At 42.4% G+C, this 19296-nt stretch overlaps 1 protein-coding gene across 1 annotated transcript in view; it reads right to left on the reverse strand.

The window, feature by feature from the left end:
• Window positions 1-3606: 3606 nt before the first annotated feature.
• Window positions 3607-19296, reverse strand: part of LOC129325196 (uncharacterized) — a 43751-nt gene continuing 28061 nt past the window's right edge. Inside the window, exons 11-15 of the mRNA XM_054972792.1 lie at window positions 17911-17977; window positions 17130-17237; window positions 16489-16591; window positions 14176-14284; window positions 3607-4023 (exon numbers count right to left, since the gene is read on the reverse strand). Of these exons, the coding sequence (XP_054828767.1) occupies window positions 3950-4023; window positions 14176-14284; window positions 16489-16591; window positions 17130-17237; window positions 17911-17977 (461 nt within the window). The 3' untranslated portion in view covers window positions 3607-3949. The remainder of the gene's footprint in view (window positions 4024-14175; window positions 14285-16488; window positions 16592-17129; window positions 17238-17910; window positions 17978-19296) is intronic.

Below are 19296 nucleotides of genomic sequence, written 5' to 3' on the forward strand. Positions count from 1 at the left end.
CAGTTTACTAACAATGCAATCCTGAACACAGTTACACCCTTCTAATTCCATGGACTTCTAATAATTTAGAAGGCTGTAACTCTGCTTAGAGTTGCATTATATCGGTGGCCTTACGGCAAACTAAACTGTCAAGGCAGTTTACAGTAACTATTACATTTCCCCTGCTCTTCCTTCAAGGAACTCCACATATATGATAACCAGGAATTAACCATTATTGTCCGCCTTTCTCACTGAGATTCAAGGTGGATTACATAGTGTGAGATTAGTACAATCAGTAGCAAGGACATTTCCATAAACAATGCCATAGGGCAAACAAGTTTACAAAGACAGGATCCAATACAGAGTTGAAGAAATGCTGAAACAGAACACAATTCTAGGACTGACATTAGACAACATGAAGCACAGGTAGTATATAGGAGTACATATTTAAAGCAACAGATAGTATATAAGGCAACATAGTGGTAAAGTCTAAGGCCCCTGACTCATTAGTGAAGATGAGTAAAGTTGCCGTGGAGGAACATAGGGAGGGAGGCGGCCCCATAGGTATGCTGGACCAAGGCCGTGCTTTGTATGAAGTAACCGATACCTTGAACTGAGCGGGGTAACTGATAGGTAGCCAATGGAATGACTGTAGGATGGGGGTGATGTTCATGCTCCTGCTCGCTCCTGATAATAGTCAAGCTGCAGCATTTTTGCACCAACTGGAGCCTCCTAGTTAACTTAGATGGGAGATCTATGTATAGAGCATTACAGCAGTCAAGCCTTGATGTTACCATAGCAGGGCTCCAGGTGGTCAGGTCGGTCAGGTCGAGGTAAGCAGCCATCTTCCAGGCTAGGGTGAGGTTGCAGTAAGCATTTTTTTGCCACTGCCTTAACTTGTTTTTCTAGTAATAACGCTGGATCCAGTATAAACCCCATGGCTCTTAACTGAGTCTGCGAGAGTCAGACAAACTCCATTGAAAGTGGGGAGTACAATGTCTTTCAAGATCTCTACCTTCCCAACAAGCATCACTCCCATCTTGTCTGGGTTCAATTACTAATAACATATCAAATGCAGCAGCAGCATGTCAAAAAACTAAAATCAGATTTTTTAAGAAGGCAGTCAATGAGTAATCCCAAGTAGAAAATCAAAACAGAAATCTTGGCATAAAAATGTAAGAGTCTTTGCTTAATCCTACCTAAACCTTTGGAAAGTGTGAACTACAAATTTAGAATACTATGTTCTCTGCAAAATCAGAGCTTACATTAAATAACTTTTCCTCAAGTGTGCTCTAAATGAGATCCTTTCATTAAGAAAGCTAGAGACAAAAAGCCCAATAGATTTTCTCAAAACCAGTTTCACAAAAAAAGTTGCTCTATCAAACTGTCCACCAGTCTGTTAACATAACATGTTAAAATCTTGAAACCAGCCTTCATGAGTCACTTGTAGATGTTACTTATATACCCAGTACACTCAAGTTATTTAAAAGTGAAAACCTATACAGTGAATGTGCATTTGTCACAATTTACAGTTTGTTTCTATCCTAATTAAATACAGCCAGAGTGCAGAAGGCACAATTTTCATTTCCTATAGTGTATTAGCTTCAGATTATCTTCGTAAGTGTGGCTTGTCCCAGGACATATTCTAACAGCTTTATCCCACCTATCTTCCAAGGAGCTCAGGGAGGCAGACGGCATCCCCCACTCTATTGTATCCTCTCAACAATCCTGCAAGGTACAGCAAGCTGTGTGTGACTAGCACAAGATCACCCAGAGAACTTCATGGCTGAGTGGGAATCGGACCCTAGTCCAACGTAACCACACCATCAAACTGGCGCTTTCAGACACCAAGCAACTTACAATTCTGACTGAAACTCCTAAAGCTTCCAACTTTGATGGAGCTTGTGGAGGAGACAGAATGTCAAGCATACATCTGTTACTGCAATATAGGAAAATACATCCTTAATGCTAAAAATCATTTCTGGGGAATCAACAGATTCCCGAAGCACCCAAAGGGCCTCTAAAGTTGACTGTATATTCTTATGGGTGTAGGCAGTCCTGAAATTTTTGAAGAAATGTCTGGAGATGGTGGTGGTACTAGCTGCATCTAAGGGAGGGTGCCCAGTGAATTGTCTAGTAAGGGAAACATCTGTTCTGGATGGGAACTGAGCCCACACCACAGGCTTGTAGCTTCAGTTTGCTACTACAACTTCAAAGAGCAGCTGTGGTTAGGAGCACTCTTTATCAGCTTTGGTTTGTCAGATATGCCCGCTACTAGACCCAGAACTTATAGATGCCTTGCCAACTGCAACATAAGACCCATTGTAATGAAAGGGGGAAAGACTATTTGGAAACTACCAATTTGTCCCAAATGCTCCTACTCCTCTTTTTGCTTTAACAATTACATTGACTACCTATATGTTTTGACCCTCAGTCCAAAATGTGTCTCACGGAATCCATAGGACTTATTCCTGAGAAATCATGGATAAAATAAGGTGGCAAAAAGTATTCATAATTCATGTACCAAAGAATATGTTTAGCTCATCAGCATTAAAATGAAAGTTCAGGGTCCATCACAGTATCTTTGTTATCTGTAAACTAACTTGACAGAGGCAGATTCCATCGTCAACGTTTGCTTCCATGCTGGCTACTCCTATCTTCAGCCCATTTGGTGAATTCATATAATTCATGCAGTTATTAGTTATCGTATATGAACCAAGAATGAGAAAAAGATGCCCAGTGATTACTGCAATATACAACATTGTTAGCCCAAGAGCCTAATCATATGCATTCGTACTCAGAAGTCCCACCAGTTCAACAGGAAAAAGTTTTTTAAAAAAGAATTCTGGATTGCCCTTATTTTGAAGTATCACCAGAAAACATTAATGTGTAGTTAATATAACATTTGTTTAGCAAATTATTTTTATGTAGCCAGGACATAATTGAACATGACATACAATGATGTTTAAAGAATCCATAACTGGACTGTTTCCCCTATGTGCATTAAAGATCTCCATCTGCCAGGTCAACCTTTGCTTTTTCTGCTAAATACCTCATCCGCTCCATTGACCTGAAAGATTGGGGCAACATGTGCCACTATTCTACAGTAAACCAAACATCATGCTATTGTATTAGCATAACTAATCAATTGCTGGTCTTTAATAAAGATATTCTCCCAGCTGTTATGCTATGAAAGCTATCCAGCATTCTCTTTAATCTCTTCTCTGTTTTTAAAAGTGCCAATTAAATCCAAAACTTTCACCTATGAAAGAGTCCAGAGCAGCCACAACAACCACCCATGGGAGGTTTCTGTAGACTGGACTCTGGCATGTAAGCAACCAGTTGCTGGTTCCTTGCTTTCTACATGCAGTTGGATGTGCACCTTAGGTTACTTCCATAGCAACAAGCCATCTTATTTACTCTGTGTGCTTCTGACAGTATTTTAGCCTTGGAGAAATATACAGGAAGAATGAAATGAAACGGCAGTATAGAACGTAATGTCTCCACTGAAAAGCATTATGTAACAAGTACCACCATTTATAGCAGAACTCTTTCTTTTATAATAGAGGCAACAACCGCTCAAACGAAACCCCAGAGTTCATCTTTTAATGACAAATGTAACCAAGCACTTTTATTCACTTTATTTCAAACTGTATACAAGTTTCCTTTCATTGGGGCTACTATTCCTAGGAAACATGCTGAATATATTCATGCTGATTTATGAAGAAAGCTTTCTGACATCATTCACCTGAGTCTTTTAAAGTTTATAAAATGTAGTTTTAAAAGCACTGTATTTCGAAGTAGTTACATAGCTAATATTGTTTCCCAAAAAGGCTTTCAATCTAAAATTATTTCTTTAAAGGAACAGCTTTAATCTGTGTATATATCTGTATTATAGAAACCACCCTCCCTTCAGTCTTAGTTAGTGGATTCAGTAATAGATGATGAAGTTTCAGCAGAAACTTAAACTTCATTTAGGAACCCACGTATTTCCATGTGTGTCCAGCGCTCCAGTATAAGGAATGTCCCAAATCCATGGATGATCTGCAATGGAAAGAAAATAACTCAGGGCTGATTGTATCACCAGTATAAAAGTTGCTGACTGACATGCAATTAGGCTTATAATTCTAAATATAATGCAGGAGTTACACATTTGTTTCATGATTTTTATTTCCTGTTTCCCCAACTAGATGACCTTCAGCTAGGGGGCTCTGCTACTACAAAACATTAAGTAGATTATTTTCAGTACCTTCTAACAGATACTGCAAAATTGGATGAATTTGTCTTTATGGCCTCATAACAAAACACAAGGACTTTGTTTCTTGTGTATCATCCTTGTACAGAAGAATTTGATGCTGGAGCACACAGTCACAGCAAACAAGTATTATTTCATCAGTGGACTATTTGATACACATACAAAAGCTAGGATGACTTAATCACAGTCTGTTGGAATTCCTAGAAACTCAGTTTTAACTTTTTGGAAAATCCCTACTACCTACAACTGTAGAAAACAATCCTGGACAATGTATTGTCGAAGGCTTTCACGGCAGGAGAACGATGGTTGTTGTGGATTTTCCAGGCTGTATAGCCGTGGTCTTGGCGTTGTAGTTCCTGACGTTTCGCCAGCAGCTGTGACTGGCATCTTCAGAGGTGTAGCACCAAAAGACAGAGATCTCTCAGTGTCACCAATCCTGAAGCTGTCCAATCCTGGACAGCTTCAGTATGCTGCCTAAGCAACACTTACCAAATCCATTCATTGCAGTAGTGGGGCTTGCCTACTAGGAGTCTCTTTTTGAGCCACCTACGTACCTTTCTCCAATCCCTACCTGTAATTGGGGAGGGGCCTGAAATTATGGAGAGAGGAACCTCCATTGTCCAGACAAGAATGGGCATTTGTGCCCTTCACAGGCTGGAGGTCCAGAGAATGGGGTAGTTAAGTAAAACCAGGTACAGAAGGCAAAGCATTCAATCTGAAGGAAGGTTTGGCATGAAATGGCATGCAGAAAGGATAAATTACCAGATTTTTCTCACTCCAGGCAGCAGAATTTTCCTCTGGATGATGGTTTCATGCACCACGTTCCATACACAAATGTAACAGGAATGAGGTGGAGAAGACAAAAGTGGAGTGAGAGCAGGCCCAGCAAGAGATGGATAAAACAGTAGCAAAGACTGGGGTGGGGGGAAGATTAAGGAGAGAAAGCTGTGAAGGAAAGAATGTGTTAAGAGTTATGTTTTGAGGGAGGAAAAGGATGCATGGGGAGAGTTGGGAGAATGTTATTACAGCCACAGGAAACTGAACACACAAGGGACACTTCTAATCTCGGTGTGTAATTGCATCCACTCACTTTGATATGCCAGCTAAGGGACCCTCCAGCTTCCCCCTTTCAGAAGTGTCTCTGTCGGGGTTCTCCATTTATGTGCCAGTTGTTTATTCCCCATGCTAACAGCTCATCTGCAATCTTCCATAAGTGGATGAAAATTGTTTTATTTTACATGAGCCTTTGGAAGCAAGGAAGCTGCTTCTTGGATGGCTGTTTTAATGTTTTGTATTGATTTTACAACATTTTAATACATGTAAACTGTCTTGAAACCCTATTTATATCTTAGAAGCAGTGTATAAATCTTTACAAAATAGAGCAAGAACATGACTGAAAGGAAAGAGGAACTAGACGTGAATACGAATGGGAAGGGTCCATGTCTCTCTGCTGTGCTGACATTGGGGAGAAGCGGATTGAAGGATCCTCCCCCCAAGTCTCAGCATACCCAGAAGGTGTTGCTTAATTCAAAAGACGGCCCTGTCAATGACAGAGCCAGTGTGGTGTAACAATGAGCATGCTGGACTAGGCCCCAGGGGAGACCGTCTCTCCCAATGTGTTCCCCGCAGGGCCTTATGCTCTGCAAATAAGCACTTACAGTGGTCCCTGGCTCAAGGGATGTTCACTTGGCCTCCACCAGGGCTAGGGCCTCTTTGGCTCTGGCTCCAGCCTGGTGGAACATACTCCCATTGGAGATCCAGGTCCTGCAGGATCTGTTACAGTTCTGCGGGGCCTGTATGTCGGAGATGTTCTGCTGGGCCTTTGGTTGAGGGGCTGGCGTTCTGCCCCACCAACTGCTGTGATTCATACCCTGCCACCCTGGATGCTGCATCATGCCTACACCTGTGGTTGTTTATATTGCAGTTTTGCTGCTTGATTTTGATGCCTTTAACTTTTGGATCTTATGATTTTTAATTTTTGTAGTTCTGTTGTGGTTTTTAAAGCTCTATTATTCTTTTATTGTGGTGAGCCGCCCTGATCCTGTTTGCTGGTAGGGTGGGATATAGGTAAAAAGGTAAAGGTAGTCCCCCTGTGCAAGCACCAAGTCATTACTGACCCATGGAGGGACATCGCATCACGACGTTTTCTTGGCAGACGTTCCCTTCCCCAGTCATCTACACTTTACTCCCACGAAACTCATTTTACCGACCTTGGAAGGATGGAAGGCTGAGGCTGTGTCAACCTGAGTCAACCTTGAGCCGGCTACCTGAACCCGGCTTCCACCAGGATCGAACTCAGCACATGAGCAGAGCTTGGGCTGCAGCACTGCAGCTTACGACCACGCTCAAGTGAAGGGAGGTACAATGTTAGTTGGGAAGCCGAGTTCTAAAGGGCAGATCAGAAAGCTTTGTCAATTTCCCTCTCTACAGAGCCTGCAAATATAGCTGCTCAGAGGGTTTAATCCTCTTCAGCTCCCAGAAGAGGAAGTGAAACTGACAGAGGCTTTGGGGAAGCGAGGAAATAAACAAACCCGCTGAAGACAGAGGTCCTGTACTTGAGCCGTGGGGTGTTGGATGTGGGGATCCAGCTCCTGCCCTTTGATGGGGCACCACTTGTGCCCATCCCATTGGTCAGGAGTCTTGGTGTAATGCTGGACTCCTCTCTATCAATGGAGGCCCAGGTCGCAGCAGTTACCCGGTTTGCTTTTTTCCATCTTCTGGAGGCCAGGCAGCTTGCCCCTCTCTCAACCCATGACCTAACGACAGTGATTCATGTAACGGTCACCTCCAGGTTGAACTACTATAACTTGCTCTACGCAGGGCTTCCTTTGAGTCCGACCCGGAAACTACAGCGGGTTCAGAATGCTGCTGCAGGTGTCCTGATGGGCGTTCCATACACGGCACACATCACTCCAATCTTGCAGCAGCTACACTGGCTCCCCATAGAGTTCCGGATCAGGTTCAAGGTTTGGGTTTTAACCCATAAACCCCTAAACAGACTGGGACCAGCATACCCGAGGGACTCTCTCTCCCTGTATATACCCTGGAGAGCACTTAGATCAGCAGCTAAACATCTACTGGTGGTCCTTGACCCCAGAGAGGCTTGCCTGGCCTCGACCTGGGCCAGGGCATTTTTGGTCCTGGCCCCAACCCGGTGGAACTCTCTGTTGGAGGATACTTGGGCCCGCCAAGATCTTGTATCCTTTCAGCAGGCCTACAAAACAGAGATGTTCCACCAGGCATGTGGTTGAGGCCGGCATTAGGACCATTAAATGAGCCTCCCTACTGGTCTCCTGTCAGGGGGGGGCGGCTATACAGTCATCTATATAGTGATCTGCCCCCCCCCACACATGTGATGTCACAGAGCAATATCAACTCGCACCTCCCTCTTTTTTTTATGTTTGGTGGGCAGAGAACTGTGAAGGGGCCCCATCTTGGGACATCAGAATCTATATTGTTGAGATCTTCAATTCTGAAAGTTATGCTCTTTTGAGATTTGTAATTTTATTGTTATATTCCTTGTATTTCTATTATTGTCGTAACCTGCCCTGAGCCTGCTTATGGGGAGGGCGGGCTAAAAATCAACTAAACTAAACTCAGCAGCGATATCTGAAGGCTCTGTAGAGAGGGGAAACTGACAGAGCCTTCTGATCTGTCTTTCAGAACTCGGCTTCCCGGCTAACTTTGCGCCTCCCTTCACTTGAGCGTCCTCATGTAATTCATCTTGTTTAGACCATGGAACAGTCATTCTCTTTCTACCCAACTGATCTTGCAGTGTTCTTGTGAGGATAAGAAGGAGGCAACGAGTGTTACCTACACCTTCCTAACCTGCACAGAGGAAGGATGGAATAAAAATGCACTAAATAAATAGCTATTAGCCAGAAAGTAAAATGTACTCAGTGTGTGTGTGGGGGGGGGGGGATGGTCTTGTAGCAGAGAGCAGCAACGATGGGATTCAGCAGCGACCTGATGCAAGAAGAGAAGAAAAGCAGCTGAAAGTGGCCACGGTTCCTTTATCTGCAAGATGGAGCTCTTATCACCACCTCCTGTTTTACTTCCCAAAAGAACAGGGGATTGCCTTACTAAAGCACAACGACATACAAAAACTGGTGTAGAGAGAAAGTGTTGATGCTGCAGCATGCAGTGCTCTCTGTAACCTTGCACTAAGCTCCTTCAGCCTTGGCTAGGAACTGGGCCCACTGTCACTTTGTATCTACTGTATGAACAAGGACATAAAGTCTCTTCATATTTCTGCAGCAGAATCATCATCAGGCAGAAGAGGCAAACAATGAGTATCAATCTGTTTTGTCCATTAATAAAGCCCTGGGTTGTGGTCGAAGAACGGGTAGTATAATTGCCAAGCTATTTCTTACTCAAAGATGATCTAATTTTGAGTCTCAGCAAAAAACAAAAAGTCAAAGAAAGGAGAAAGAAAAGAACAGGACATCAGCCGGGGGCGGGGTGAATTATGTACAATGTATACAAAGTACACTGCATTCTGATTCCTGAGCCAGGGTCAATTTAAAACATGCAGGGAAAGAGCTACATAGTTAGTGGCTTGCTCATCTTACAGAAAAGTACCAATAGTGTCAGTATGGTACCATTGTATAAACTGTATTCGTTGTTTGATACTGGGTTTCCATTACTTGTCTCTCTTCCAAAGCCTCCAGCTACATTGTGTCTTAATAAACCTACTTCTCATACCAGTGCACCACACAAAAATGTAAGGGGGGGAAGCTTTGGAAAATAAGAGCGCTCTGGCTTCTAACACTTAACAGTCTCATATCATAAATGCTTTTCATTCTTTCTTTGCCCTTCTTCTGATAAATAAAATGTAATAAAACACGTTAAAAACTCAGATCTGTGAGTTCTCCTGGCCCCTCAATGGCCAGGTTGTTCTGCCTTAAGACCATTCGCTGCCTTCATATCGATAAGCAGCAACTTAAGATTGGGCTTCTCTTAGCCAAGCTACATGCTCTAACCTGCAGCACTACAAAGGCTACCGGTACCTTAAGGGCATTGAAAATCCCACGTTGGTGAAATGAGAGAGTAGGAACATGGAAAGGCTTTCTTTGCTGAGCCTGGAGAGGACAGGACTTGGCAGTGCATTTACAGCTATGATGCTTCTCTGTTGGATTGCAAGCCTGTGGGCAGCTGTTTTATTTTTTAATTTCTGCACAGCATGCAGCGATTTATATGATTTGGTACAATATGAAAACTCACTAGAAGAGCTTAACAACAGAGTGGCAATAATACAGAAACTTTTGGCTTATTATCCTAAAATCTGTTTAAGTTAATTTATCCAGGCTCAAGGCCTGTACTTGAATTCTTTGTCCACAGTTAGCAACTAACCCAACAATTCTGGCATTCCTATTTTCATTTAGTATCTCTGCCTTCTGAGGTGTGGAGATGATGGGCAGGGGAGGAAGGGTAGAGCACTTCCCCAGGCAAAGTGCCTCAGAAAAAGCCAGAAGGAAATGGGTACACAGTGCAAGCTTTCCCAGGTCCTACCAAGCAGTGCTTAGAGGCTCGTTTTTGACAAGGCTTGCTTCTAGTTCTTCAGGCATTATAGGTAATGCTGTGCCACATACAGAAAGCCAAGTGACACCAGCTTAGCAACACCAGACTCCCAGCACATAACATGCCAGAAATGCTGAGAAATCTGCAATCTGGAAAAATTATCAGTAATCCACACTGAAGTACATTACATGCAGCACAGACCAGGAAAATGGAATCTGCTCAATAGCAAATTACTGTATGTTTTTTGCCATGAAAAGGGCCTTATTTTAATATACAAGAGAATGCAGCTAACAGACTAAGCTCTTTCTTGAAGATTTACAAATAAATTGAAATACATTAACACGCATAGTTTAAATGCTATGCTTCCTTACTAATGGAGTTTGGGAGAGGGAACTTAAAAGATCTGGTTAAACATCTTTTTAATAGGTTTGTAATCAGGGCTTTTTCTTCCCACAAACTTCTGATTTTCCAGAGTTATTTCATACTTTTCAGCAGTATAATTTAAAGAGTTTTACAAAGAAGTGTAATGTCTCAGACTACAGTTGCCAATGTCAGGATGGGAAATTCATAGAAGTTTGGATGTAGAGCCCAGGGAGGGATCGGCAGGGCACTGAGCCATACAGTCCACCCTAGTTTCTGTAGGGGAATTGATTTCTGTAGGCTGGGCATCAGCTGTAATTCTAGCCCCACCTGGAGGCTGGCAACTGTACTCAGGTTCTATATTTTCATAGGCAAGGATGCTAGCAGATATGTAACAGACAAGTATATTTGGGTGGATGGAGGAGAAGCAGAGGATTTACATACAGCAAAGACAGATCTCCATGATGCCTTCTAAAAATCATTATTGCTTTTGAAGTAGTCCTGAGTTTTTGCATATGCTGGGTTGGACATTTTTATAGAACTGTAGTGAAGTGGAGCAGTCCAGGTGGCCATCTTTATAATGGAACAGGACTGCAGTCAATTGCACCGATTGTTCTAAGTATCATCTTCTTTTACTGCATTATAAATCCACTATATCTTGCCTAAGTAGTTGTGATTTGCACTGCTTACTAATTCTGTAATCCCAGCCGAACTGCATGGTTCCCTGGATGTTGTATGCTGTATGGCTGCCCCATTTCTTTATTTTGTAATCTGCCTTGAGCCTCAATGAGAAAGGCAGGGAGATGGCTACCTACCAACCAACCAAATGTTTTTCTTCAGCTAAAATCTTTGGGCTATTGGACTTCTACATGTACTTTTGTTTTTTTAGGCATGGGTGGGGGGAGAGAAGAGAGAGAAAGAACAGGTAGAGCCAGAATCAAAGCTTTTCCTTGAAAAGAATCTCTTAAAACACTCTGGGATTTTTCCGTTTACATTCACCAGCCTTTGAAACCCCAGCCACCATCAGAATTACCATGTGAACAATGAAAGGCTGAAATCGCAACTGAAAGAAAAGGGAATGGAACAATGGTTTCCATTTGCCTGCATCCTGTCAAAAATGTTACAGCCACTGACAAAATTGCTGTATCATTTAATACTTAAGTATATTAATCTACTTCACAATGATCAACGAGACGTTTGACTATCAGGTACCGCAAAGAAGGGGGGAAAACCCTATGAAAAAGCACATAATAGGAAGTAAAAAAACCTATGTCCCCTGCAAATGTAGCAATTTGTTGTGTTTTAATCAGACAAAGCCGTGACCGATCAACTTCTGAACATGTGGATTTGCAAATTTTTCCATTACAAAGGGAGGGAGGGACTGGGTTCCAAGCAGCTTCTCTCATAACTAGGACATGAAGATGACTTATCCATCTTTAAGACTCAGATCTGGGCAGCCTGCATCAAGTACCGCTTCATTTAGTTAGCAGAGCACATAGGTAAACAGGACGACTACTGCAAAGGGGACTTTCAGTACAATCCTGCTCTTGTTGCACACTTGCCACAAAGGCAAGGTTTCTGGTGGAGTATGAAGCCATGCCAGTGAAAATAAAAATTACACCACTGCCGGGCTACCAGGACACGGCCATTCCCAATATCTAGCTCCAGTGGCGCTCTGTCAGAGCAAGGAGGGAAGTTGGTCAGGGTTGAAGAGTGGTAGAAGTCTGAACCATAGCTAACTTGAGATATTACACTTGAAAAGGGGGCACAGCAAGTTAACTACTCCAACTGGAGCCAATACAGAGTCCCAGATGGCTGCTCTCCTCTTACAGAATAATGGACCTTAGTGAGGAAACAACTCATGTAGCAAGGGGCTGCCTGTCTCTGTCCCTATACATAGAAAATTATGGAAGCATAAAAGGGGACTCTGTGCAAAGTGCCCTTTTGCCCAACTCCATCACTAAATAGCCAACCAACACAGGAAGGGCAGTTGCCCAAGTGATGTGAGTTCTCCAATTATTCAGGTCTCTGGTTTTGACATGAACATCCACCAGGACCCTCAATTCCACTGCTGCAACTGGGGCTGTTAGAACAAAGTACCCCACACATCCAAAAGGGGAGGCTGACTGGGAAGGAAGAGCCCTTATCAGGAGTCATATTTTATGGTCACCCACATTTCTTCCCCTCTGCCCTTCGGTCACCCCAAGGTGTAATTGGCAATCACCTTCATGGCCACAAAGTGCTTTCTTTCTCTGCAGTTCAGAGACACTGAACTGACCTCATAATTCTTCTTCACTCACAAGCAACTTTTCCCATTTAAAGGTTTCTAGGAGGAGCTGTACCCACATGCTTGAGAGCGGATGCACTGAGGGGTCACCAGGAAGCATCTTGCTGAGGGTCTCTTAAAGTCTGGCACAAGCCCAGCTATCCTCTTGCCTCTTAACAAACAACCAAGCAGCTGCCATACATGCACAGAGAAAAGGATGTTCCCCGGTCAGTGGCATGAAGGCCTCCACAACAGGGTCTGTCGCAGCAGTGACCAGTGGGAGGCCATCTGTTAGTATTTGACATTGCCACTGCTTCCCTTCTATCAAGCTGTGCTTGTTCTCATGACAAGAATCACCCTCCTCCTTGTTGCTCAGCTCAGCTCTGCTCATGGAAGGCGCACACTTTAAAAGGAGTGGGTCATTCATCACAACACCCAAAGTGAAGGGTCTACATCTAACCCATGATCTTGCCACTGTATCTCTAGCGAGTGCTAAAGAGAGAATCCCAGCAGCTCCCTGTCCTCCTAACTCCCTACCCTGGGGACCCCGGCACAAGGAACCACCCAGTGGGGTTCACAGGATATGAAGGATGGGTGAGATAGCCAACATGGTCTACTGAGATAACAACCAAATCAACGTGATGGGAGGCACTGCTGAATGGGATGAAAAGGGCTAAGCAAAATGGGAAGTGCCCGGGGGTCTGAATCAGGGACTTATTCTATCAAGTGTGAGAGGCTCTTCCCACGGCTTCTCCCTTCACTAAAATGATCACTGGGACACCTAAGAAGTGTGATTTTCCATCTTCTACAGATGGACATCTAATCCATCTAGTTTCTCATTGCGTTGCTCTTTTCTAGAGCTGCCAGTCAGCAGACAGTACTGCCTCTTTTGAACTGGCGGTTGCAGAACATATTCTTCCACATGGCTCCTTTTTCCCCTTTTCTCTCACATATGGAACATATGAAGCTGCCTTACACTAAGTGCCACAGAAATCAATAGAAATGTGACAGGTGATGTCAATACTGCATGCATGTGGAATAATTTCATGTCGCAGTGGCATCCAAACCCTTTTCTTGAGAAGGTCCTGGGCTCTACATGCAATCATCCTAACTGCTGTGCCCTGAGAAGTGTTGTCTATTCCTGGGAGCATACTTATGCGTCGTGTGGGATAGCAGAACATGTGGTATAAGTTCTGTAGAACCATGACGACATTTTAACCATTGACAAACTGGTGCGCTTTTTGTGTGTGCATAAGTACTGTGGAATTGTTGTCCAAAATGTAACTGCGGGAGGCAGAGTTGCTTGGGCTGCTGTGGGAGTGGCTGTCTATGATGATGTTATTGCTTGTTCCGACTGGTATCGTTTTGGTTTTTGCGTTTTCTGCTGAAAGCACACAGGATCTCTAATAGAACACACAGGGGTGAGTGTGCTGCCCAGGTTACAGAAAAGCCCAAGACCGAATGTCTAATATTTGTTCGCTACATTTTTGTGCTACTCTTCTCCGGAGGAGCCGCCCAACCTGTTAGCCAGCCCTACATCCAGAAGCAAACAACATGAAGTCTTGATGTGCTGAAAGTGTCTTTGAGGCAATGTTTTGTTAGTAGGAGGTTATAGGATTTTTAAGGGTTGTTGATTGAAAGCTGTCTTGAAGTTATGAAAGGCAGAATATACATTTTAAAATACACATTAAAACTACACGGTAATATGCCCAGAGAGATAATTTTCGTAGCCGAAGCTTCATAGCCGAGCAGGAATTATTCAATTTGTTTTCTGCAACTGAGAAGGATGCCTTACCTTTGCTTTCATACTTCTCTGGAGGTAAATCATAAGGTACAGGAAACGATGATGCTGGCTCATCAGAAAGCAGGTTCTTCTTTACTTGGAAAAAGCCTGTATCCAAGCCCTGTGACAAAATGCAGAGAAACATGGCCTTACATTCAAGCGATATTATTTTGCTTCCTTTAATCAGAGAACAGATAGGACAGCAAAGATGGCTTTTGTTACACCTATTGCACCATGCTGTTCCAGTGATTGATTGATGTTATTTATAGTCCACCTTTCTTACAAAGACTCAAGATGGATTACACAATGTAATTCAATATACTCGATAGGACAATTAATCTAGTAAGAAATGTAGTATCACTAGTTTTGCAGAAATTTGAAACTGAGCTGTTGTCTGAATGAAGAATAAGAATTAAACCTAACATGTGGAACAATGCAGAACACATTATTACATAAGCAGAAACACAGTGTTTTCTGCTTTGTAGCTGTGTTTATAGGTTAAGAAATCCAATTGAACAATTTTCTGTACCTTAAGAAACCCAGAAATTGTACTGGTTTTGTAACTTTTAATCATGTTCAAGCTGACCTGATCCCTCTAGAGGCACTTGTGCTGCAGATGAACTTTGGCTGATGATGCCTTAAAGGCTGCGATCCAGAGTCCTGCATGTGCAAGTGCAGAGAGGAACTGACACCAGAGGTGGCAGACAGTAGAACTTGCAGGAAGGGTAGTGTGGGCCAAAGGGTGGCATTTGAACAAGCTTTCTTTCCTCTGCCCTTGCTATGAAAGGATGCTGAAGTCTCCTCCCCTTCATCTTTAACAGGTAACTTGCTGCTGCTGGCCATTTCAAAGGGGAGTGGATGCCAAACCAGGGCTGCTTCCACACACGTTGGATAATCCACTTTCAATACTCTTTAGTGAACATTTGGAACTGCTTTTCCATGTGTGGAAAATCCACTTCCAAAGGATTGCTAAAGTGCATTGAAAGCGCATTATTCAATGTGTGCGGAAATGGCCAAAGAGAGTAGAATTTGCAGGCAAGGCAGTTTGCAAGTTTCTGCAACCCGTACTCGATTGTATTACTCACTGAATATCCTAGCTGTTGATCACATTGACCTGCACTGTGTGATCTGCCTTGATTCACTGAGAAAGGCAGACTATCATCATCATCATCACCACCACCACCACCACCACCACCAACAACAACAACAATAATAATAATCCACTGTCTCTCCACCCACAAGTGGAGGTGCTTCATGAATGCACACACCCCAAAATTCAACTGGGCTATGGGGAAAATGACGTTCATTTGTTGTTAGGCGTTCATCCTCATGTTCAATTTTCGTCATTCACTTGCATCTATATCTTCCTTTGCCACATATAAACACATTTTAAGATGAGCTAAAGGAGGCTGGGTGTTTCTTTTAATCACACATCTATCATGCATATAAAGCTTGTCTCTGTTGCAGAAGTTGTCTCTGCACAACTGCCCTCTTGCCCATTGGTAAAAATGGCTCTGACTACACCACAAATTAAGTTTGAAATTCAAACTATTCTCAAATTTTCTTTAATTTCTGAAGATGAAAGACCTTGCTTTTTAACTGAACATGCCTGGTAACCAATGATGGGCTGGATCCTGCCAGCTTTTTCACTGCATCTCACGCTGTTACTCTTCCCTACTGCAGCACCCGACACAAGGCTTTTGTACCCGCAGTTCTCATGATTCCCGCCACAGCTTGTCTAGGTGGTCAAGGCAATCCCTTCTAGGGTTGTGCGATTTGGGTTCTGTATTCGGATAAAAATACCGACTTTTACCTGATTCGGTATTACTGAAGTTAAAAGGCATTACAGATTTAAATTTGGTAATACCAAATTTGGTAATACCAAATTTAAGTTTACTGAATTTATTTGGTAAATCTCAATAAATGTCAAAAATTGTGGCTGGGCTCTTTCTTTACTAAAGAACAGCAAGGAAACACTAATTCCTGCCTTTTTAAATCAGATTCAGGGGGGGAGGCAGAGGCAGAAGGGGATAGGAAGGGGGGAGTGAGTGGCCGATCCTTGCAAGAGCTCTCCTTCACCGGCCAATGAGATTCTCAAAAAGAAGAGAGCTTTTTGTAAACTGCTGCATCGAGTTAAATTAGGCAGGCTTGCCTCAGAGCTGCTTCCATTTTACCATTTTTTCCCTTTACACACCCCAATCCCTTTTTCCTCTTTCATCAGCAGAAAACGTGGTTGGGATCCAATCTGATTTTCTTACATGAGAAAAACCTCAAGGCCTTTTGCCCTCTTACCATGTACTAAATATGGGACACAAATGGACTCACAAATTCGGAAGGCAAGAAGAGGACTCCTAGCTCATACGATCGGATCATCAGCTGGGCACCATTTTTTTCAAATGCTCCCCAAGCAGCCTTGGAAAGATTGGCACTGCAGGGAGAAAGATGACAATTCTGTTTGAAATACACCTGTGGCTGTTCATAGCAGAAGTCTATGTAGTGATTTCAGTGTTGGACTATATTCCAGGAAGACCTGGGTTCAAATCCTAACACTGCCAGAAAGCTCATTGGGTAACCTACTTCATAGGACTGATCTTAGGATAAAGAGAGAGCGTGAAGACATACGTCACCCCAAGCTCTTTCATGAATGGTTGGGATAAACATGTAATAAATGGTTCCTATGTAAATAAGCTGTCAGTGCGCAACATGGTCTCAAAGAATTCTAGTTTTCAGATTTTTGTGGCTGCAATTGGAGGCCAATCCTGATTATCCAGACTGGAACAATAAAGGCAAGGCTTCATTTATGGAATTAAAAAAGAGGAATCAGGGAAATAAAAATCTCCAATGGCCTCGTGGAGATTTTTAATCTTTATATGGTGTGAAATGAAGAGGCCACTAAGCGATCTTTGAAGTATCCTTGCAGGGGAAGGGGGAAAAAAAGAGAGCTTGCCTATTAACAGGAGGCTTACCTTGTAACTAAAAACCAGGCAACTTTTTGGAAATCTGGAGACACTCTCGTGTAAGTCTTAATGTGAGGCATGGCATGGCTACGACCTGAAGTTTCAGCTGACCATTTGCTCAAGTTAAAAAAAAAAAAAGAAGATGAAGGGTGAAGCCACATATAATGAAGGTTCAAATCTACATTATCTTCAGATGGCCAACCACGACTAGAAGTGATTTTTATTAATTTCAACAAAGGGATGCTTCACATGAAAGAGAAAAAAACAGCCACCAACGCCTTTCCTCGTTTCATCCCAATACAGCCCCTTGTGCCCCCCCTTACTCCAGAAAGGCCTCCCTTGAAGATATGGGACAGAGGAATGCAGCACGGAGAAATTGTCAATCATATCAAGCACACACATGCACCTAAATGCATACAGACACAGTTCTTTTGGTCCAGGCCATAATTTACTAATTTTTTATCCTTCCAGGGATAGATACAAGTTCTTCATTTTCATACACTTAAGAGGGCATTTTTTAAAATATACAAAATACCCAAGAGGAAATCAAATCTGTTCCTGTACCCACCATCCTTAGGGTGATTTACAATGCAAAATATCTCTTGTGCTTCGGTTTTCATAAATCAACAGGTTAGAAGAAAATTTGAGATTTCAATTTTTGAAGAAGTATATGCAATTTCAATTTACACAAAATCCAAAGAGACTTTTAAAGGAACATACATCTCTCACAAATTTAATTGGCCTTCAAAGTTTAAAATGCCATGAGTCACAAACAGATTATTACACTTACTGGAAGTAAGAGTGGAGCCAACGCTGTTTTTGTGCAATCTCTGTACTGTATGAAATAGAGCCCCCAGCTTCAAGAGAAAGACAGTATCACTTAGTCATAGCTAAATGTGCCACTGAAATGGAATCTCATTAAATAATAGAATGGTGAATTACATTTTACCACAATATATTCCCTTAAAAAAAAACAACAATCCAGCTTTCCTCAGCATCACCACCACCACCACAAAAAAGATTTAGTAGGGATTTTGCAAATGGTTTACACTTCAGCCTTTTAAATGACTATTCTATATGCAGATTCTACCCAATTATGTCAAATGGAGTTTGCAGTGCATCAAGCCAAATCAAGATGAAACAGTAAACTGAAAAGAATTCTAAATAAAAGTGACAACAAAAGGACCTGGTTCACATTACAAGAGCATACACATTCAATGAGTGTTCTGTCTTTGCTGCATATATGCTTATGAAAAGAGTATAATAGTGCACGACAATTTGACAATATTGGTGGAAGCCAATCTTGTGCAGAAGCGCATACAGAATGAAAACATAAAAGTTGCCTCCTGTTCTTCAAAGTATATGAGTAGGTCTTAAGATGCCATTTTGCTGTTTAATGAGTTGGAGGGGCCGTACTTAACATAGGGGACAAACAGCAGGCTCCCCAGTGGGGAGCTCTCATACCCACCTAGTGACGAGTGATTGTTTCAGGCTTATGGCAGGATTCATTTGGGAAACAGCCTAAAAACTGATGTCGTACCTTAATTCAGTGCTACACTTTAAGGTGTTTGGATATAAACCTTAATAAATAGGTAGTAGATTTCGCATAAGCTTCTGAAACTGAATCCAGAAAACAAAAGTCTAGCCATTGTTAGCTATTTTAGAAATGTAAGTGATGTACTTCTGAGTGAATACCTGGTCAAACCCGTATGTCTCATGGACAGAAGTGGGGGCTATCTGACTAAGGAGAATGAATGGAAAAACTAAAGACTTGTGCTAAAACTTCTCCTCTCAAAACGGGATACTGTCTCTAACAAAGTAGAAGATCTGGATTCAGACCTCAAGAGTTCTTATAATCAGAAAAAGCAAAAAAAAATCATGTCTGAGATCTAGGGATCTAATTGATTTTAGGCATCATCTGGAAAAGGTTCTGTCACCTACCATAGAAAAACAGTTCTTCAGATTTCAGAGATGGATGCCATTGCGCATTTGCACTAGACTGAAGCAGCACACGCCTTTATAGCAGATCTCGGCAGCGCAAGAAATAAAAAGAACACACACAAAACACAGAACGCCATCCCACCCTCCACAAATCAAAGGCAGCAAGAGAAAAGGCTGGGCAGAGCACAATATGAGCCCAAAGTACAGGGTCAATTTATAGATTTTTAGAAATCTT

Source organism: Eublepharis macularius, chromosome 2 (assembly GCF_028583425.1).
Source record: "Eublepharis macularius isolate TG4126 chromosome 2, MPM_Emac_v1.0, whole genome shotgun sequence".
Taxonomy (NCBI): Eukaryota; Metazoa; Chordata; class Lepidosauria; order Squamata; family Eublepharidae; genus Eublepharis; species Eublepharis macularius.